This window comes from Elephantulus edwardii, unplaced genomic scaffold (assembly GCF_000299155.1).
Source record: "Elephantulus edwardii isolate Elephantulus edwardi_28Jun2011 unplaced genomic scaffold, EleEdw1.0 scaffold00071, whole genome shotgun sequence".
Lineage (NCBI taxonomy): Eukaryota > Metazoa > Chordata > Mammalia > Macroscelidea > Macroscelididae > Elephantulus > Elephantulus edwardii.
Window position 1 is genome coordinate 12557156 of NW_006399821.1, and position 23960 is coordinate 12581115.

General features: G+C 37.5%; 1 protein-coding gene across 1 annotated transcript in view; it reads right to left on the bottom strand.

The window, feature by feature from the left end:
• Positions 1 to 23960, bottom strand: part of F13A1 (coagulation factor XIII, A1 polypeptide) — a 302545-nt gene that overhangs the window by 268412 nt on the left and 10173 nt on the right. Inside the window, exon 2 of the mRNA XM_006888734.1 lies at positions 12702 to 12890. Within this exon, the coding sequence (XP_006888796.1) occupies positions 12702 to 12890 (189 nt within the window). The remainder of the gene's footprint in view (positions 1 to 12701; positions 12891 to 23960) is intronic.

Below are 23960 nucleotides of genomic sequence, written 5' to 3' on the forward strand. Positions count from 1 at the left end.
TACGATTCACTGCCACTGGAACTCTGGGGTAATTTCCTACTTGACAGCACATAAAAGCAATAACAACTCTGCAATCTGTATTTTTTAAAAGTAGCTGTGAAAATGAAATTTTATGGATGTGCTTAATTGCATTGAAAGCATAAAAGTATTAAAAAAGTTTTTCTATGTCGTATCGTGATGGGAAAGTCTGCTGTTAGGGACCTCTCTAAAGGGCTCAAGAGCAACAGTATCTCTCTGGAGACTATGGTGCGCCTGATACAGGCCATGGTGTTTGCAATCGCTTGTTATGCATCAGAGAGTTGCAAAATGACTAGGGAGGACAGAAGGAGAGTGGATACTTTTGAGCTGTGGTGCTGGAGAAGGGTACTGAATGTACCATGGACTGCCAGGAAAACAAACAGATTCATCTTGGAGAGGATTAAACCAAGCTACTCCTTGGAGGAAAGGATTCTGGAGCTTCGTCAGACATACTTTGGACATGTTGCCAGGAGGGACGGGTCCTTGGAGAGGGACATCATGCTTGGGAGGGTGGAGGGACAGCGCAGGAGGGGAAGACCCTCTATGAGATGGATTGATTCGGTGACTGGGGTAATCGGGATGGGTGTGTCAGAGATGGTGCAGTTGGTGTAGGATAGAGCAGGGTTTAGGGCTGTTGTGCATAGGGTCGCTATGAGTCGGAAATGACTCGATGGCACATAACAACAACAACATGTGTCCTTTCAGAGAGTGGGGTGGAGCTCCCCAAATAAAACAAGCTTGGAAGGAGAAGTGGCATCCACTTCTGTAATAGTTTGCCTCCAGAAACCCTATGAACCTAGAGAGAAGATGAAAGGCACCCAAGAGTCGAGGACTTTCCTTCATAGGGTCACTATGAGGCGCCTGCCACTCGACAGCACTTAACAACAACAACAACAACATGTGTCCTTTAGTATTTTTTTTGCAAAGCATTTGTATTTAAGTTTTTTAGGTCTGGTTTTCCATAGTTTTAGTTTCCTGAAATTGAGATGTTCCAACAGTTATAAACCTTTATACATAATTTCACTTCTAATTCACGTTCATCACTTGCTTGTTTTGAGACAAGTAATTCAATTACTATACAAGAATACTATAATGAAGGCCTAGTGGCAAGAAGCTGTGCTGCAATCCCAAAGGCGCAATCCTGAAGTCACATAGTTTGAACCCACCAGATGCTCTGCTAGAGAAGGAGAGGAAATCTCCTCCTGTGCCAGTCAGATCTGATTCAATGGTACACAAGAATTTATTTTTACAAAAGAAAAAAATAGACTACTATAATGGAATAATTTTAAAATCTAAAGATAGAATACTATAATAGAATACTTTTAAAATCCAATTTCTATGACATTATTCAATCCTATTGACATAAGTACTGGATTTTAAGAGGGTTTTTGCTGAGTTGTCACAAGTATGTAACAAGTGTACAAAAATTATTTTTCCTAAGACTGGGTACTCTATGTAGTTGTTGATGTTATGTGCCATCTAGTCCCCTGCAACTCATCACAACTCTGTGTACAATAACGCTGAATCCTTTCCTATCTTGAGCCAATTTCACTGTATCCAACACACCTACATTCATGACCATAGTCAGTGTGCCTAACCATCGCATTCAAGGTCTTCTTCTCCTGCACTGTCCCTTCCAAGCATGATATACTTTTCCATGACTGGTCCCTCTTGGTAACATGGCCAAAATATGTAAGACAGAGCTTCAAAATCTTTGCCTTTAAGGAGCAGCTTAGTTTCATCCTTTCCAGAACAGACCTGTTTTTCCTTTTGACAGTCCCTGGTCTGTTCAATGCTCTTCTCCAAAGCCACAACCCAAAGGCATTGATCCATTCATCTTCTATTATCTTTGGTCATTGTCCAGCTCTTTGATGTGTAGCAAATAATTGGAAAGGCCATGGCTTGGATCAGGTGCACTTAGTTTCTAGACTAACGTTGTTGCTCTTTAGCATGCTGGAGAGGTGGCTGATAGATTTTTCCTAATGCCATTACTTTTTTATTTCCTGATTGCTTTTGTAAAGAGTGTTGATTGTGGAACCAAGCAGTTGAAATTGTTAACAATCTCAATTTCTTCATCTATCATGGTGCTGCAGCAGTGGTTAAAGCCTGAGGTCGAATTGTAGACTGTATTTATGACCTGAGGTAGAATAAGCACATCGATAAAGATAAAGCCTCTCTTATTGGTTTTTTAAGTACCTTTAAAAATACACTGTTTTTTTTTCTCATCCACCAAGTAGTAGAATGTTGAATTTTGACACATTCTATTTCTTATCTCTGTAAACAATTTTGAAATAGAAAATAATATGACATAATGCCTATGATAGGTGGAGTATGTTGGAGTAAGTCTTTACCTTGAAAGTACTTATGATGAGTTCACAAAGAGTTAAAAATACATATTGGTTTAAAAATATAAAGATTTTATGTCAAGTCCAATATGTTTCCTATTTTTCCTATTTTTGTAAGATGGTGCCATCAAGTCCACTATGACGTACAGTGACCCTGTGAACATCAGAGGGGAAGCCATTCCCTATGCTGTGCCATTATCACCATCTGTGATATGCTTGAATTCATTGTTACAGTTACTACATCAGTCCATCAGGTTCAGGGTCTTCCTTTCTTTCTCTGACATTTCACTTTTCCCAACATAGTGTCTTTTTTCCAAGAACCCCCTCCTGACAACATGCCCAAACTAGTAATATGGAGTTTCATCATCCTAGCCTGTAAAAGACAACTTTGTTTCACTTCCTGCAAGATACATTTGTTGTTCTTTTAGCAGTCTATGGCATATTTAGCACTCTTTTCCAATATCACGATTTGAAGGCATCCATTCTTCTTTAGCCATCTTTATTCATTGTCCAACTTCCATATGCGTAAGAATCCAGAGACAATATTTTGTGTTAACTGACATCATTGCTCTTTAACACTTTGGAGACGTTCTGGACAACAGATTTTCCCAATGCAACACATCTTTTGATTTCTTGACTTCTATTACCTGAGGACTTCAAAGACAACAGCTGCTCTGCCATAGAAAGTTAGGCAATCTTCTCTTCAGTGATTCACAGCCTAGCTTCTGACATCCACTGGAGGGTCAGCTATGAGTTGAGTTGGTTTCCACACAAGATCACACAACATTACTATGTGTGGTAAAGGTGGATAGAAGTAACATTAAATTATTGACAACCATTTTCCATCTATTATGATGTTATCTATTGGTCCAGTAGTGAGGATTTTCATTGTATTGATTTTTGAGATATAATCAATCCATAAGGAATGCTATAATCTTTGGTATTCTGCAGTATTTCAAATCCTTTTCACTTTCTACAAGAAATACTATGCCATCTCCATAATGTAGGTTGTTGATGAGTCTTCCTTCAGTCCCGATGCCACATTTTTTTCTATGTAATACAGTTTCTTGAATGATTTGATCAACATGCAGCTTGTAGAGAAAGAACATAACCATGACATGCACCTTTCCTGATTTTAAACCATGCAGTGTTACTTTGTTCTGTTCAGATGACTTCTTATTTATTTATGTAAAGGTTTTTGGTAAACACAACTTAGTGCTCTGGGTTCCCATTCATCTCAATTTTATCCATAATTTGTCTTGATTCACACAGTCAAATGCCTTTGCATAGTAAAGAAAATACAAGTATATATCTTCCTGATAGTCTGTGCTTTCAGCCAAGACCCATTTGAAAGCAAAGATGTTCCTTCTGAATCCAGTTTGAATTTTTGACAAAACGTTGTTGATGTAATATTCCAGCCATTTTTAAATAATCTCCAATAAGATTTTATTTACATAAGTAAAATATTAATAGTGTTATTTGATAATGTCTAAATTCTGTTGGATTTCCTCTTTGGGCATGGGAACAAGTATAGATATCCTCTAGTTAGTTGGCCTGGTAGTCATCTTCCAAATTTCTTGGCATAGGCTGGTGAGCACATCCAGAGATGCATCAGTCTATGGGCTTTTATATTTTGCCAATACCTTTAGAGTAGTTTGGACATCTTCCTTCAGTAAAATTGGTTCTTGGTCCTAAGATAACTACCTGAAATAGTTTAGTGTGTTTACCAATTATTTTTGGCACAGTTACTCTATATATTTCTTGCATCTTGTTTTCATGTTTGCTGCATCACTAATTTTGCCCTTAGAATCCTTCAGTAATGAAAGTTGAGGCTTGAAATTTTTTTGTAGAATAGAAGACTTCAAAGGCTTACGGTAATATATGCTAAAGTTTGCTGCCAGGATCTTTCTTTTCAAGAGTGATGTATTCAACTCCCCAGGTGCTAAGTGTTGGTGCTGACAGCTCTTATGAGTCATTCTCAGGGATCTGCTCTTACCCACTCAAGAGCCAATTACACTAAGGTTACTATCTCTCTTTGTAAATAGCCTGTAGTCAAGGATCAGTTATCCCAATGGCCAGGATATAAAGGTGACATCCCTGCCTCACAGTGGAACAAACTCCTTATGGAATTCATTTACTTTTGCCAAGTCATAATTCAAATTTACCTCTACCTAGTACTGATTCCTTTATATCATAATTGATGTTGATCCCAAGAGGATTCCCCTGTAACCATCTGCACATGAAGCTTCTTCTCAAAGTCTGTTTCCTGAGAACCAATCTAAGATATGCATCTTTGTAATTTTTCCCAAAATGTTCATTATCTAAATAATATATGAAAGATGGCCTCAAGCAAGTATAATTCAGGAGGAAAGTTTCCTTAGCCTCTTCTTAGTATCCTAAGTACTTGACTATAAAGGAAGAGATAAAGCTAAAATTGTCCCCACATTTTGAGTAGCAGTATGAATAGAGTACTCCAATAGTTGACACATACTGAATGTTTTTATTGTTATTGTTACATGCTATTGAGTCAAAACCAACTTATAGATGACTCTCCAATGAGTTTTCAGAAGCAATAGGATGAGATTATCCATCTTTCTTCTGTGGAGGAGCTGCTGGTAGATCCAAATTGTGAATTTTTGGATTTGAAGTATGGCTTCTTACCACTAAGCTATCAGAGTTCCCAATTCCCAATTACTGAATATAAGAGTGCTAATTACATTACATATTTGTCAAGAAAAGAGTACATTAGGAATGCATCCTGTCCCTGTACCTTTTCAATCTGCGTGCAGAATAGATCATTCAGGAAGCAGGGCTTTATGAGGAGGAGTGTGGCATCAAGATTGGAGGGAGACTCATTAACCACCTATGAAAATGGCACAACCTTGCTTTCTGAAACTGAAGAAGACCTGTAGCACATGCTATAAATGGTCAAGAGCTGTAGTCTTCAATATGGACTGAAGCTTAACATCAAGAAGAAAAAGAGTCTCATCAATGTGCCAATTGGTAGCACCATAATAGATGGAGAAGAGATTGAAGTTTTTAACAATTACAGCGTGCTCAGATCCACAATTAACACACTTAATACCACCGGTCAGGAAATCAAAAGACAAATTGCATTGGGAAAATCTGTTGTCATGGACCTCTCCAGAGTGTTGAACAACAATGATGTCAGTATAGATACAAAGGTGTGCCTAATCCAGGCCATAGTTTTCTCAATTACTTGTTATACTTCAGAAAGTTGGACAATGACTAAGGATGACAGAAGAAGAATAGATGCCTTCGAGTTGTGGTGCTGAAGAAGAGTGTTGAACATACCACGAACTGCCAAGAAAACAAATAGGTCTGTGTTGGGGGCATGAAATCAAGTCTCTCCTTGGAAGCTAGGATTTTGAAGCTCCACCTCACTTACTTTGGGCTTGTGGCAAGGAGAGATTGTACCTTGGAGGAGGACATCATGCTCAGAAGGGTGGATAGACAGGGCAGGAGAGGGAGACCCCAGATAAGATGGATTGATATAGCATCTAGGGTGATGGGGTTTGGTGTATCAGAATTTGTGAGATTGGCTCAGGACAGGGAAGGGTTCAGAGCTGCTGTACATAGGGTCGTTATGCATCAACTCAACCTAACATTCCATGACAGATTTGGAAGCAGGAATGGCATCCACTTCCTAAACAACTTGCCTCCAGAAACTCTATGAACTTTGATAAATGTTAATAGATGTAGAGGGGCTTCTGCCCTTTTGTTCATAGGGTTACTATGAGTCATTCTTGACTTGAAGGCAATCAACAACAACAACAATTTGTCAAGAGTATCTTATTAAATCTACTTTTGGTGCTCAAACATAGATGAACAAATATGAAAACACACTTTTTTTATGTATAGGTTTTTCATAAACACAATTAAGTGTTCCGGGATCTCATTCATCTCAATGTTACTCATAATTTGTTTTGATTCATATAGGGAGAAATAACTTAACAGAAAAAAATGAAAATATTACTTTAAAATGTTATTAAGAATATTAATTGTGCTCTCCCTTTTCATGGTAAATATCTATTATTTCATACCATACATAGAAATAAACTTAATGTGGATCAGAAACCTGTGGGTAAAACCCCAAATCATAAAGATTATGAGACAAAATGAGACCAAACTTAGAAGGCCTCCCCTAGCAAACACAAGCAAAAATGCACAACCAAGAGAGGATAATTAAGTCCTTGTGTGAAAAAACAAACAAACAAACAAAAAAAAACCCACAAAAAATAACCCAACCAAACAAAAACCCCATTCTATCTAATAGAGTGAAAAGAAAATCCTGCTGACTGGGGTTAAAATGTTTGACAATGCCATCTCAGACAAGGGTATCATAGTAAAAGTTTACGAAATCCCATAGGATCACCACAAGAAAAAGACTGATAAGCCCATAACAAAATGGGCAAAAGATGTGGAAATACTTTTGACATAGGAAGACATATAGATAGCCAATAGACACACGAGATATGCTCATAATCACTGACAATAAGAAAAATGCAAATAAATATCACAGTGAGATGCCATCTCACCCCAGAAGCAGTTGCAGTTTAAAAGAGCAGCAAGTAATACATGTTGGAGAGGATGTGGAGAGATTGGAAATGCCCTCACACACTTTTTGTGGGATTGTAAAATGGTCTAACCACTCTGGAGGGCAGTTTGGCATTTCCTCGAAAAGCTGAACATAGAAATTCCATATTACCCAGCTATTCTACTGCTAAGAATATACTCCAAGGAAAATAGAACTGAGAAACAAACAGATATTTTTGCACTGATGTTTATAGCAACAGCCAAAATGTACATCAATAAATGAATGTATTGAAAAATTGTGGTATATTTGCATGATGGAATATTATATAGCTCTCATTTCTAAAAATAATGTGTAACATGAGAGAGATTAGTGAGCATTATATTGAGTAAATTAACTCAGTCTCATAAAGACAAATACTGCATAAGATAATATCATAAGAATAGAAGATTTAATAGTAATGTGCACAGAAGTTCAAAGGAGGAAGGAAAGAAAAGGAAGAGTGGGGCTGAGAGTGGGGAAAGGGGATATCGTGAGGTCGTAGATTTTGATAGGTAAAGGGAGAGGGCAAAGGGATTAGGAAAGATCAAGTGAGAACATGAAAATGCAAGATAATGGTGGACATGGACCAATGGTAATTCATTTTACAAAACAAAATATATGGGAATGAATGTATGAAACATAATGTTAATAGAAGAATGAGTGAAACACAATGTATATAAATTAAAAACAATATATGTTAATTTTGTGTGGAAGCCAATATAAAATAAGGTCATTTAAAAATACCAAAATTAGTATTTATTGTTGTGGTTATTATATGTTGTGGAGTAGGAACCAATTTATAATTGGCCCTCCAGTGAACTTTCAGAAGCTGTAAATCACATGGTAGGATATTTCTCATCTTACCACTATGGATCAACTGGTAGATTAGAACTTTGTGCCTTATATATGTATTAATACTAAAAGTCCTCGAAGGACATCCTCCTGGCCACATGCCCAAAGTGTGTGAGAGGGAGCTTCCAAATACTATCCTCCAAGGAGAAACTTTACTCTCACCAAAACAGACCTTTTTGTTTTCTTGGTGGTCCATGGTATGTTCAGGACTTTTCTCCAGCACCACTACTGAAAGGCATCAATTCTTCTTCCATCATCCTTAGTCATTTTCTAGTTCTCTGATGTAAAGCAGGTAATTGCAAAGACCATGGCCTGGATCAGGTGCACCTTAGTCTCTAGATTGATATCATTACATTTCAGTTCTCTGGAAAGGCCCCTAAAGTAATTTATCTAATGCAATTTGTCTTTTGGTTTCATGACTATTGATGCCAAGAGTGTTGATTGTGGAGCTGGGTGAGCTGTACCTGTTATTAACCTCAATCTCTTCTCCATCCACCATGGTATTTATTCCCAGTTGGTCCAGTGGTGACAATCTTTGCCTTCTTGATATTGAGTTTCAATTCATATTGAAGAACACAGTTCTTGACCTTCTGCAGCAAGTGCTTCAGGTCCTCCTCAGTTTCAACAAGCAAGGTTGTGTCATCAACATAATGTAGGTTTACTGATAAGTCTTCCCCTAAATCCTGATGCCACATTTCTCCTCATAAATCTCAGCCTTCTAAATGTTCTGTTTTGCGTATCTATGGAAAAGGTATGGAGACAGGATGCATCTTCCTGATTTTGAACCTTCTTCCTAATCTGTCTTAATAAAGAAGCTCTGACAGTTAAGCACTGTACCCATAAAAGCGTATGATAAGAAGCAAACATGTATGCATCTTGGCTACTAAGAACAGAAACATGCAAAACAGTTCCCCAACACAAGAAACTGACTGGTAAGTGCAAACCATAAGGACACTAAGAGCAAATCATAACGACAGTCTTCCAGATACCATGGTGTGGACAGCAAGGGATCCCACATCAATTACCTACCTTATGCCAATGACACAACCTTACTTGCTGAAGTGAGTAGGACTTGAAGTGCTTGCTACAGAACATCAAGGTCTATAGTCTCCAAAATTAATTTCATCTCAGCATCAAGAAAATAAAAATCCTTACCACCAGGCCAAAATACAACATCATAATGGAGAAAGGATTGAAATTGTTAATCATTTCATCTTATTTGGAACCATAAGCAGCTGTTGGCATTAGCAGTCATGAAATCAAAATATGATTTGCACTGGGAAAAGTTGCTCTCAAGGATCTCTCCAAAGTGCTAAGGAGCAATGGTGTCAGTCAAAGTGCCTGATCCAAGCCACTGTCTTCTCAATTGCTTCTTATGCATCTGAAAGCTGGACAAGGACTAAGAATGACAAAAGAGCATCAATCCTTTTGAGTTGTGGTGCTGGAGAAAAGTACTGGATAGCCCATGAACTGCTAAAAGCACCAACATTTGTCCTGGAGAAAGTGAAACAAGAGTGTTCTCTTCCTTTTGGAGGGAAGGATGGTGAAACTTCATCACATACAGTTTGGAAATGTTGTTGAAAGGGGCCAGTCTTTAGAGAAGGTAATCATGCTTGGAAAGGTGGAGGGTCAGTGAAAGAGAGGAAGACCTTCTATGAGATGGATTGACACAATGAATGTGGCTTAGGGATCAGGTGTGTCAGAAATGATGGGGAAGGCTTGATATAGGGCAAGGTACAGAACTATTGTCCATAGGTTCATTATGAAATGTGGTCAACTCGATAGCACATAACAATAGTAACAACCTACAAGCATTGTAACTTAGTTTTCTCTTTTCAGTCTACAATTGGGACAACTACTACTTCTCTGTGGAACTCTAAGCCTGACAATCGTGTTATTACTCCCCATTAGGAATCTCTTTTTCCACTCTCATGTCCACTCTGGCATCAGTCAATTGCTTTTTCCACATTTATATTCCAATTTGCATTGTAAATACAAGTATTATACTTTGGGTATACTGTCAGGAGGGACCAGTCTTTGGAAAAGGACATTATGCTTAGCAAAGGTCAGTGAAAGAGACGTAGACTATCAATAAAATGTATTGATTAATGTAATGACTTTAACAATATGGTTAAGCATAACAGGTTGTGAGAATGACACAACTTTGTACAGGATTTTACTCTAGTGTACATCTGATGGCTGTTACTCAGAGCTGATTTGATTTAACCTAACAGCCATTAAAAACAGTAGTATTTGACCATTCATTATTTGACTCTGTTTGATAATGGTGCTTTCCCTTAGTTCAGCATCACTCATTCACTCATAACTGTCCAGTTAGAGCCAACTCACAGCAGAGCCTCCAGTGGAGATTTGTCCATCTTTCTCCCAAGGAGTGACTGGTGGATTCAAACCAAGAGAGAGAGGATCCACGTTTGGGGTGGCAAGGAAGTTCCCTATGGATATTGATAAGCACATTGTTCCATGGAAGACTGCCTATCTTACTTCTGTAGACCAAGTGGTGGTTTCAAACTGCTTCCTTTTGAGGTGACAACACAACTCCCTAACACTATCATCCTTAGTTATTGTCCTGCTTTCTGATGAATAGCAATTAATTGTGAAGGGCATGATCTGGATCAGACACACATTAGTCTGTACACTGATATCATTGTGCTTCAGTACTCTGGAGAGGTCCTTGATCTCTCCTGTATTTTCCCGATGCAATCCATCTTATGATTTCTTGGTTGCTGGTACCAAGAGTGTTGATTGTGGAGCCAAGCAAGCTGAAGCAGTTAACAATCTCAATCTCTTCACAATCTAGCATGATGTTGTCAATTGTCCCAGTGGTGAGAATCTTTGTCTTCTTGATGTTGAACTTCAGTTCATATTGAAAACTATAGTCCTTGACTTTCCGCAGCAAGCACTTCAGGTCCTCCTCAGTTTCAGCAAGCAAGGCTGTGTCATCTGCATATCGCAGTTGTTGATGAGTCTACCTCCAATCCTGATGCCACATCTTCCTCATAGAACCCAACCCTCCAGACTATCTGTTCTACACATAGATTGAAAAGGTAAAGAGATAGGATGCATCCTTGGCATATACCTTTCCTGATTTGGAACCACGCAATGTTTCCTTGCTCTCTTCCAATGACTGCCTTCTGGTCTAGAAGACTCAAAATGTAAAATGAACACTTTTAGCCCAAATGGTACAAATAAACTGGGCTTACAAAAATGTTTTTTTTGTTATAATTAACAAATATAATAAAAATATCACCTTAATCAGCAGTCTTAGTAGCACACTGGTTAAAACACTAGGCTGTTAAGTGAATTAATAGGTTAATCATTTGATCTTCTATGAGAGATTCAGCTGTTCTGTGAGAGAAAGCTGTGACAGCATAGGTCAGTAAAGATTACAACAATGGAATTTCCATGATGTTGATCTATTTTTTTCCTGTGAGGTCACTATGAGCTACACCTTGATCAAAAGCAGTGAGTTTTGGTTAAAACCCCATGTGGGAGCGACTTTTCTTTGTTACACTGGTGAGGTAGTACTAGTATAGGTGTATTTTAAGTTCATTTCTTTTGAAATTTAAAAAAGATGAAACAAACAAGTGCGAGAAGAGATAAAGAGAGACGCTAAGCTACTTATTACCAAAAGCCAAGAGATAGAAACTCAAAAAGAGACAAGGACCGTCCTCCAGAATTGAAAGAGACAGACAGATTTCCTCTCAAGCAGCTCTTCTGAGTTCAGATATCTAAACTAACAGAAAATAAATTTATCAAGGCCATCCATTTGTAATATTTCTACCTCAGTATCACTGGATAACTAAGACATACTAGTAATATATTTTTTCCCTTTAACTTACTGGGTTTTCTAGATATACAATTAAAAAATAGCTGTGTATACTTTTATCTTTTATTTTTCAGCACTTATAGTAGTTATTTTTCCTATATTGTTAATTTTTAAAGCAATCATTTTTTTCCAAAAAAGGAGTGATAATAGCAGGTTTTATTGTATAATTCTTGATTTTTTATTAAAATTAATACATTTTGCTACTTTGGATACCAAATACTGTCAAGTTTGGAGTATATAATCTTTAGCATCATTGAATTGTGCTCTTGCTATCCTGAAGTGATGGTTGAATTTTATCATAGACGTTTCAGTCATTATTGGTCTCATTGCCTGATGCTCCCTCTTCATGTGGTATTATAAGGTCAGACATCCTGATACTGAACCACCTTTTCTTTATGCATGTTGAGGTGCAATTTTGCAAATTCCTAGAGAAAGATTTACCAACAACATGTGTCAAAATTTTAATTCCTGTAACTTAATAAAGCTGTTCCATGTGTACCCAAATTTGAGAAGCACTGGACTTAAAGTTGAATAATAGTGTTTCTTGGAAACTTTAGTATTCATTGTGAATCTTGGAGAGGAGGTTAAGGTACAAATTATTTACTCAACTTTATCTGACAACCCATTTTTCATGGAAAATCCCTTGGGACTAGACTAGAGCAGAACAAACTTGAGGAAATGCTCCTGTGGAGCTCGCATGCTTTAATTTGAAAATATTTTCCTCATATGAGGCCAATTAAATCATGAGACAAAAGTGATAAATCAGAAGTCACAATGTGATGCCAAAAGCATTAGTTTTGGGAAAGTAATTTACATAAACTAAATGTTGAACCAAGTGTACCTATGCTTACTTATACTAGATTTTTATGTGGATGGGCCTAGATGAGTGATGTTTGGGTGTTAAACAGACTCATTTAGAGCAAAGAGTGATCCAGAGATTGCATAGAAGCCCAACTTCAATCAAATAATCATCTATGATTCTAAGAAACAATGCAATTGCGCTTGTACACATTCATGACTCAGCTTTGCATGTGGTACTCACCAATGACATACTCCAACCTGAAGAGATCCCTTCTGGGATCATAGGGACGATTGAAGTCAATCTGGATGTAGAAAGACTGCCCTCGACGTACAATCAACTTATTGTTTTCATACTTGTCAGTGTGGTGGTCCACCTTATTGGTGTCCCATCTTTCCTTGAACAGGTGAACACTTGTGACATTCAGATAGTCTATGCAAAAATAAAATAATAAGAGATCGTTAAGCACGGTTAAGTACAAAGACAGCAAAGTTCTTTCTCTAGAAGAAATATGGTAGCAAGCTCTAGTAAATAAAAAACTATAGGGTGGGTAAGACAATTTGGGAGTCAAACAATACTGCTTTTAAAGAAGTGTCTTCAACTTTGTCCATCTATGATGCCATTTTAAAGCAGAAGGCACTCGATTTGGAAATTAGAGAACAATATTTACTATCATATCTTTCAGATAAAAGAAACTGGTATAGATACTGGTATATCCCAAGTTTGATATTTGGAAAATGTACCTCTAGCATAGCCACTATCTGTCAGTGGTAGTTTTTTTCATGTTGCCACAATGCTGAAAGATTTTAGTGGCACTTCCAGAATAAAATGTCTAGGAAGAAAGTATTTTTTAAAATCAGTCACTGAAAATTCCATGGATCACAATGATTCAATAGACAACTGATCTTTGGATGGCACAGCCCTGAATAGCACTTTATTCTGTTGAGTGTGAGTCACAATAAGTGACTTGATGGCAGCTAATGTCAACATAGTATCCTGTAGATCCAGGACCAGAGTTTGTGTCTTCAAATTGTCAAGCTCATGCTTCTCTCCTTTAGATCTGAGGCTTCCTATGGTGGCCACCACCTCACCATGTGACTACTTAGGAGTAAGTCTGAGAATTGCCCCTCTAACTTTCTTATCTTTTAAAAACAAAGAATGAAATCAGACAAAACCTTAAACGGATGGGGTTGTTGTTTTTTTTGAGGGGGGTGGATTTTTTTTTCTGTTTGCATTTCTGCTTTTGTTTTTCCTAAATGTATCACTGGATTATACGGCAGCTCTATGTTGAACTTTGAAGCTAAAAAGTTTTAATAGTTAAAAAAAAAAAGTTTTAATAGTCATAAAAGCAAAGTTTTCAAGGATCTTTTATATTATGGAATAAAAATAAAATAGGACTGCCTCACTATTAAAAAAAAAATCAATGCCATGGGCTATCACGTGCAGCTACACCTTAACAAGATTCAAGCAGTTAAAGATAAAATAACACCTTTAACCAGCTATGGTTCCAATGATAGAAAAAACAAATTAGGCAATAGAAACTAATTTGGAAGCAAAATAGTCTTTAAAAATTAGTATAATGCATTTAATCAGACACCCCAAAACTGTATTCTTGTAAGCTGAAAGCTATACTTTTTTATTTTTTAATTGAGATTTTAATGAAAGTTTATAAAGAACTTGGATTTCCATTCATTCATTGTTGCACGTTTTCCTCCCTGCTGCCCCCAGTTCACTTTTTATTTAAAAAAGAAAAAAAAAAGTCCTTTCATTCTTATACAGTGCCTCTGCCCCTCCTCCCCAGACCACTTTACTATGCAGCTCTTATTCTGGACTCTTGTCATGGGAATAATACCTGATCATATATTGCTTTTATACAGTTCTCTTCATCACCTGGTTCAATGTTGTGTACATTATTTATCCCCTCTTTTCTTAGTTTTCTGCCAACCCCCAAATCAGTCCTGTTTTTTTTGTTTTGTTTTGTTTTTGTTTTTAAATTTAGGTTGTTTATTTTTCATTTCAGTAAACATCTACAGAGATTTTGGGATTCCATTCATTCATTGTTGCACCCTTCTCCCCACACAAACCCCTCCCCCCTCCCCCCCATTTGCTCCTCTCCTTGAAAAGCAAAAGAAAAACTCCCTCATTGGCACACAATCCGCCCCCGCACCTCCCCAAACCCCACCCCCTAGCCCCAAATATAATCCACTCTACAACCCTCATTGCATACTCCTACGATAAAAATAATGCCCTAAAATATAATACTTTTAGACTATTCTCTCCCCCATAGACTTCAGTCCTGTTTTATAATAGTGGCATTATGCAATACTTGTCCTTTTGTGATTGAGATATATCACTCAGCATAATGTCCTCCATGGTCACCTATTTTGTATAATATTTCTTGAGTTCTTTGTTTTTCAGTGCTTTATAGTATTCCATCATGTAAGTATACCACAGCTTCTCTATCCATTAGCTTTTTGATGGGCACTTGGGTTGTTTCCAACTGTTTGCTATTGTGACCAACTGGTTTCTTTAGGGTAAATTCCCAGTAGTGAAATTGCTGGGTCAAATGGTATTTCTATTTCCAAATTTTTTAGAAAGCACCATACTGTCTTCCAGAGTGATTGCACCATCTTAAAGGAATGTTTTAAGGATAATGTTAGGCATTGATTCAAAATCCTCCTCTTGACTACGGAGGGTTCATACAACTAATTCTTCTGTAATCTTAAAGGAAGAAGTATGGTCAGTAGTTTGAACCTACCAAGTGCTCCCTGAAATAAATAGGTAACGTCAGCAATTGCTTTCCTAATTGTGGCCTTGGGAACTCTGTGAAGCCATGCTACTCTGTCCTATAGCATGACTTTGAGTCAGAATTAACTATACAGCAATGGGATTTTATAACCTTGTGTGAGTTACTTAAACTCATTTCCTCATTCATAAAGTGTGAACATTTATTTTACAGACTAACAAAGACCATGATTACTAAACATGATGGGAGCTCTAACTTTCCAGCTGCAGTGCACTTTAAAAAAATCTAGTCTGAGAAAAAAAAAAGAAAAAAAAATCTAGTCTGAAAGCAAATTTCTGTGTATTTTGGACTTCTAAAGGGGTGCTGGAGAACCACTTTAGAGTGTGGTCTAATGGGTAAGGAGTACCAACTCCAAAACAGGTGGTTTGAATTAACCAGCTTCTCTCCTGGAGAAATATGGGCAATCTCCTCCTGTGCAATCTACTGCCTCTGAAAACCTGCTGGATGGTCAGCTGTGTCTTGGGTTCAACTCAGCATCATGTTACAATAACAAAAAAGGCACTGGAGATTAAAAGGCTGGGATGGAGTTCCATAAATCCTTGCCTCTCTCCCTTTCCTGGATTCTGTCTGCTGCATGGTTTGCCTTATTGGTTGTAGATAGTGTGGAGAGGACAGCTCATGAATGGTATTCACAATGGCACATCACCTTAAAACTCCAGCCATTTCTCTACACAGAGACTCTCTGGAGAATGGAGATTTCCATTCTTTCTCTCCATTCACACTCAGAAGTAAAACTAAGAAGGTAGGCTTTTTAAGAACTTCTCTAGGTCTAAAGTCCAAGAATCCCTGAAACTTTCTTAATAAATTAAAAGTTCAGGCTTTGAGACCAAGTTAACTCAGGTAAGGGATTTTGCCTTTCAGAATGTGGATTTTCTTGTCTTTAGAATGAAACTATTAATACTGTGTAACCCATCTCTGTAAGGTTAAATGAGATGGTGATGCTATGAGTCATGCTCTGTCTATGCCCACAGTGGGACTGCAGGGCTCCTTGTTACTCTAGATATGCCGTATGGCAGAGTCATGTCCCATGGCATGGTGCTTGGAGGGTTATTCTGAATGTACAATAACACAAACAGAAAATGCAAGCTGTAGATTTATCTTTACCTCTCCTCAGAACTCTGTTAAAGCACACTGTTCCCTGAAGGGTACTTTCTTTCCATTATGCTGTGGGCTGAATTTACTTAGTTTTCTATACCTCTCTATTCCAAGCTTCTTTTTCTTTTCCACTCTCAGGCCTTATTAAGTTCACATTCCCCAGTGCTAAACCAGCCTGGGGAAAAAATTGGAGAATCATAAACATAACAGTTGAAAGGATATTAGTAACCAAATAATCTGGCCCCTTTAAAAAAAAAACAAAATTATAACGGCTGCATTCAAGATTAATATACATGTGTTTCATTTATATACATTGTGTTTCACACATTCCTTCATTCACATTGTTATTGTTATTGTTGTTGTTATGTGCTATCGAGTTGCTTGCGACTCATAGCAAACCCATGTAAAACTGCCCTAAACCGTACTCTATCCCTTGTCAATTTTATTGTCTCTGATATGCCTATCCTCATTACCCCAGTGACTGAATCAATCCATCTCATCAAGGGTCTTCTGCTGTGCTGTCCCTCCACACTTCCAAGCATGGCATCCCTCTCCAAGGACTGATCCCACCTTGCAACACATCCAAAGTATGTCAGATTTGTCTTCAGAATCCTTGCCTCCAATAAGCAGCCTAGCTTTACTCTTTCCAGGACAAACTTGTTTCTTCTCCTAGCAGTTCATGGCATCTTCAATACTCTTCTCCAGCACCAAAGCTCAAAGGCATCCACTTCCCTTCTAGCATCCCTAGTCATTGTCCAGCTCTGATGCATAGCAAATAATTGCAAAGACCATGGCCTGTATCAGGTGAACCTTAGTCTCCAGACTAACATCATTGCTCCTCAGTACCTTGCAGACTTTCCCAATGCAATTCATCTTTTAATTTCCTGACTGATGGTACCAAGAATTTTGATTGTAGAGCTAAGCAAACTGAAGCTGTCAACAATCTCAATCTCTTCATCATCTATCTTCCCAGCAGTGGGAATCTTTGTTTTCTTGATGTTGAGCTTCCATCCATATTTAAGGCTGTAGTCCTTGACCCTCCACAGCAAGCGCTTCAGGTCCTCTTCAGTTTCAGCAATCATGTCATCTGCATAATGCACATTGTTGATAAGTCTACCTTCCATCCTGATGCCACACTTCTTCCTATAGAGCCCAGACTCTCAGATATTTTGTTCCATATATAGATATAAGGATATGGAGAATTAACACATCCTTGATGCACATCCTTCCCAATTTTGGACCATGAACTGTTTCCTTTCTCTGTTCTGACTACTGCCTCCTGGTCCAAGTATAATCTTCATATAAACACAATCAAGTGTTCACAATATGTTTTATAAAGCTAATCACCTTTGATCAATGTCCACTATTAATCCATTCTTTCAGGTCCCCACTGAATCTTTACCAATTCTTTCATCCCCTCCCTCTACTCACCATACTCTGTGACCTCTTGATTTTTCACTTCCCCAGCCTCTCAGCTTCCCTCCTTCCTTTGCACCTTTGTACACATCTTAATATTTATCCTTTTTTAAAAATGGTCTAATTCAGTATTTATCTATATAGGACTGAGTTAGTTCATTCAACATAATACCGTCCAGCCTCTGTCATATAGTATTTTTTTTAATTACTCCTGAGTAATTACTCATTACTCCTGAGTGTTGCATAGTATTCCATCATGTGAATATACCACAATTTCTTAATGCATTCTTTTGTTGATGGACATTTGAACTGTTTTCATTTTTACTACTGTGATTAAAGCTGCTTTGTGTACAAATCGGTACACAAATATGCCTATCTGTACAAATTTCCAGTTTTTCTCTTTGTTCTTTCTATTTTCCTTGGGGTATTTTCCTAGCAGTGGAATAGTTTGGTCATATGGATTTTCTATGTTCAACTTTTTGAGGAACCGCTAAATTGCCTTCCAGAGTAGTTGTACCGTTTTACAATCCCACCAACAGTGTATGAGAGTTCCAATCTTCCCACATCCTCTCTAACATCTGTTGCTTTCTATGCTATTAATCATTGTCATTGTTACTGGAGGGAGATGGTATCTCATTATAGTTTTGATTTACATATCTTATTGCCAGTGATTTTAACTATTTCTTCAAGAGTCTGTTCGGCATCTGAATGTCTTCCTTTGTGAAAAGTCTTTCCATGTCTTTTGCCCTTGTTGTAATTGGATTATCAGTCTTTTCCTTATGGAGGTCCTGAGGATTCTGTAAACCGTCCTTTTCATGGTTTCTCTAATCAAAACTCAAAACTAAGTCGTTGTTGTCAACTCCTAATGACCCTTCAGTGGGTGGTTGTATTGATCAATCACATATCTTTCTCCCATGGAGCCAGTAAAGGATTCTAAATACCACAGAAGTGTTGCTTTTGTGTTAGTAGTGTGACTACTGCCAGAAAATGCCAACAAAACTCTATAAAATATTTTCCATTTACTCAACTGTTCTTATTTCAAAATTTTTTATGATTTTGTATATAATATTTATATACATATATATACAAAATATGCATAAACACATATTTTATAAATATACTTTATATTTTAACCATATTTTGTACATATACTTTGTGTTTTATATAATCATACGTAATAATTCTATAAGAAGTTATTTTAGAAACTTTTATCCATTATTCTGTTCTGAAATATGTACAATTCCCACCCCCCTTTCATCTTTGAAATGTAATTTTCAGAATTACTTACCTTACTCTAGTTGCTGTTGTTGTTGTTATTAGGTGCCATCAATCAAGTTCAAATATGAACCACAGTGACTCTATAAATGACAGATCTGTCCTAGCCTATGGCATCCTCACAATCTCTGACACACTTGAGTCCATTGCTGCAGTCACTGTGTCAACTTATCTGGTTGAGGGTCTTCCTCTTTTATGCCAACCCTCCACCTCCACAATCATGATGTCCCACTCCAAGGAAAAGCTTCTCCAAGCAACATGCCCAAAGTACGTGAGACAAAGCTTTATGTCTTTGCATCCAAAGAGCACTCTGGCTGTACTTTCTTCAAGACATTTTTGTGTGTTCTGTTGACAGTCCATGGCAGCTCAGTAGTTATGTCCAATATCACAGCTCTAGGGCATCTTCTGTCATCCTTATTCATTGTCCAGCTCTCAGATACACAGCAAGTGATTAAAAATCCCATGGCCTGAATAAGCCACACTTTATTCCTCAGACTGATATTATTGCTCCTCAAAAATTTGGAGAGATCCCTGACTTCAGAGTTTTCCAGTGTACTACATCTTCTATTTCCTGACTGCTAGTATGAAGAGTGTTGATTGTGGATCCAAGCAAGATGAAATCATTGACAACTTCAATTTTTTCCTCCATCTATTTATCATGCTACCTCTTGGACGAGCCATGAGAATTTTTGTTTTTTTAATGTTGAGGCCATACTGAAGGCTGTATTCTTTGATCATCTGTAGCAAGTGTTTCAAGCACTCCTCACTTTCAGTAATCAAGGCTGTGTCATTTTCATAACACAGGTTATTAAAGTGTCTTCCTCCAATCCTGATGATACATTCTTCTTCATAGAGCCTAGCTTCTTGAATAATTTTTTCAGCATACAGATTGAATAGATATAGAACAAGGATACAATTCTGACTCACGTCATTCTTAATTTTAAAATATATAGTATTCCCTTGCTCTGTTCGCCTCTTGGTCTAGGTATAGGTTTCACATAAGCACAATTAAGTGTCTTCAGATTCCCATTCTTTTCAATGTAAGCCATAATTGTTATGTTTCACACGGTCAAATGACTTTGCATAGTCAATAAAGCATAAATAGACATTCTTCTGGTATTCTTTATACTCAGTCAGGATCCATCTGACATCAGCAGTAATATCCCTAGTGTCACAGTCTCTTCTAAATAGTGCTTGAACTTCTGGCATTTCTCTATCTATGGACTATTCTAGCCATTTTTAAGCGTTCTTTAGTAGTATTTTGTTTGCATGTGATATTAATGATATTGCTTGATAATTTCCACATTCTATTGTATCGCCTTTCTTGGGAATAGGAACAAACATGGATCTTTTCCAGTCCTTTGAACAGGTATCTGTCTTCTATATTTTCTGGCATAGACTGGTGAGCACAAACAAGGCTTCATATGTTAGTTGGACCAAGTCAATAAGTATCTTATTGATTCCTGGGGCCTTTTTGCCAATGCCTTCAATGAAGTTTTAACTTCTTCCTTCATTAACATTGGCTTTTATTAATTTGGTACATCCTGAAATTTTTCAGTGTCAATCTATTCTTTTTGATACAGTGACTCTACGTAATCCCTCCATCTTCTTTTGATGCTCCCTGGATCATTCAACATACTGCCCGTAGTTATCTTTCAGTTGCCCCTCAAGGTTTAAGAATTTTTTTTTTCCATTTCTCTCAGCTTAAAAAATTGGAGCGAGCTCTTCTCTTTTTATTCTCCAATTTTAGCTCTCTACATGTCCTTTTATAATACTTTGTCTTCTCAAGGTGCTATATGAAATCTTCTGTTCAGCTCTTTTACTTCAGCTTTTTCCCCTTTATTTTTGTTTCTTCATGCTGTAGTGTGATTTTTCAGAGTCTCTCCCAATATCCATTTCAGCTGTTTCTTTCTTCTCTGTTTTTGCAGTCACCTTTTTTGTTCACTTCATGGATGATATCCTTGATGTTATCCCACGCATAAAAGTAGCTGATGGTCTGTTCCACAGTCTACCCTGGCCTGGTTTTAACTGCTGATATTAAGCCTCAGTGATTCCTTCCATAGATGTAGTTTGTCTGATTCCTATGCAGCCTGTCAGGTGAGGTCCATGTATAAAATTATCATCTATGTTTATTAAAAAAGGTATTTGTAATGAACAAATCATTGAACACACAAAATTTGATCGTTCTATTCAGCCTCATTTCTGTCACCAAAACTGATTACTTTTTCATTGTTTCCAACTTTTGCATTCCAGTCATCAATTATCATTAATGCATCTTGATTGCCATGTTTGGCCAATTTCAGACTGCAAAATTTGATACAAATTTTCAATTTCCTCCTCTTTGGATTAGGTGTTCAAGTGTATATTTGAATAATAGCCGTATTAACAAATCTTCCATATGTATACATATGGATAATACCCGATAACACAACATTGTACTTCAGGGTGGAACTTGAAATGATATATTTTTAACTATGAAGTCAACACCATTCTTCTGCTGTTCTTTATTCCCAACATAATATACCATGTGATTGTTTAATTCGAAGTGGCCAAAGCTATTCTATCTCATCTGTTTAATGCCAAGAGCAATGATAGCCATGAATTCAGTTTCCTTTTCACAAACTCTAGTTTTCCAGCACTCATTATTTGTCATTCCATGTCCCAATTATTAAACAATGTTTGCCACTATTTTTCTTCCATTTCACTGACTTGCATTCTAAGCTCTACCTCTACTACTAAAACTATCTGTGTTCCTCTATTGTTCTTAGGGTTTTCAAAGGCTTTCTATTTAGATAGTAGATGGCCAATTCTGCTTCCTAGTCTTTCTTAATCTGGGAGCTCTACTGAAACCTGTTCACCATGGGTGATCCTTTTGGCACTTGACACACTAGTGGCATAGCTTTCAGCATTATAGCAACTCACAAATTATCTCAGTATAAGAAAAATCATACTGACAAGTGATGTACTAATTAGAACAATTAATTTCCCCAATACAACAAACTGACGAATCAGTTTTTAACTCTAATAAATCAGGCATATGAATATCATGTTGCCAGATCAGGATGATGCCTGCAGAGATGTGCCATGATGTGCTCCTGGAAGGGTCTTAAAGCATTCCAGGTGAGACTCACTTATGTAATACCGGGATAATATTCCAAATGTCTTATTAGGGTCACATGGATGTCTCTGCTGAATCTTTGATGCTGGTTTCTTCACACCGGCCCAAGGACCACAAACTTGAGGGCCTAAAGGGTTGTTGATCAAAAGGCCTGACTTCTGGGTCAAAGCTACTTTAAATAAGAGGCCTCAGCCATCAAAGGGCTGCTGATCAAAAAAGCCTGACTTTCAGGTAGCAGCTGCTTTAAATAAGAGGCCCTAGCTACCATTCTGATGTCATTCTTACCGATACTGAATTAAAATTCATTTCTCATCTTCAGATTATTCACTTATTTTGCTCTTTAGCTAGTTTTGTCCAATTGCCTTTTTCTGTGGAGCTCAATTTAGCACTGTGCATGCATTAATTTTAAACTGCATCTTACTTAATTTTATTGTCTCATTTCCATAAAGTTAGATCTTAAGTGTACCTTCAATAGATGTAATATTTTCTCGTTTTCTTGCGGTAAAATCCATGAATTGTATGCATGCGTTATTTCATACTGTCATCTAAAACATCACTGTGTTGTTCTTTTATGGCATAGTGCTGATTTTGGCCTGTGGTGATCTGAAATGAACAAAGTAGAAGCACCTTGATGATACACAAGAACAGCCATAGTTTGTTGTTTTTTTTTTTTATTTATAATTTTTATTTATTTATTCTTTTTATGTGTGTACCATCAAATTGGATCTGACTGGTACAGGAGGTGATTGTTCCTCCTTCTTCAGCAGAGCATTTGCTGGATTTGAACTGCGCACCTCTGGGATTGCAGTGCAGTTTCCTACCACTAGGCCACCAGAGCTCGCCAGCAATATAGTTTTTATGTGCCACTGAATCAAACCAAACCCAAAGCTGACCCTTCAGTGGGTTTTCAGAGGCAGTGATTACATAGAGGGAGACGGTTCATCTTTTACTCACAGAGCAAATGATAGATTTGAACCATATGCCTCCTTGTTGGCAGTGTAGCACCCTAGCACTAGGCCAACAGATCTTACTGTGTATGTGTATCTTTGTTGTTGTTCCTGTCATGTGCCACTGAGTCAGAATCAGCTCATAGTTGACCCTCCAGTGAATTTTCAGAGGTAGTAAATTACACAGTAGATTTCTAATCCTCTTCTCATGAAGTAGTTGGTGGATTTCAATAACTGTGCCTTTGGGATTATAGTGCAGTTTCTTATCACTGTTGTTTGTTGTTGTTATGTGCCATCAAGTTGACTCTGATTTGTAGTGACCCAGTGTAAAACAGCTCTGAACCTGCTCTACCTAAACCAATTTCATCATCTCTGACACACCTACCTCCATTACCCCAGTCACTGAGTCAATTCATTTCATCAAGGGTCTTCCTCTCTTGTGTTGTCCTTCCACCCTTCCAAATATAATGTTACTCTTTTAGCAGTGGTCCCTCCTTTCAACATGCCCAATCTGTCAGATGGATCTTCAAAATCCTTGCCTCTAAGGAGAAGCTTAGTTTCACCCTTTCCATGATGGACTCGTTTGTTCTCTTAGCAGTACATGGCACTATTTAATTTTCTTCTCCAAAAAAACAACTCAAAGGCATTAATTCTTCTTCAATAATCCTTAGTCATTGTCTGGCTCTCTGATGCCTAGTAATTAATTGCAAAGATCATGGCCTGGATCTGATGCATCTTAGTCTCTGGACTGACATCTTTGTTCTTCAGTACTCTTAGAGAGGTTCCTGGTAGCAGTTTGTCCCAATGTAGTTTGTAACTTTTTAAACAAAATTTTTATTTTATAT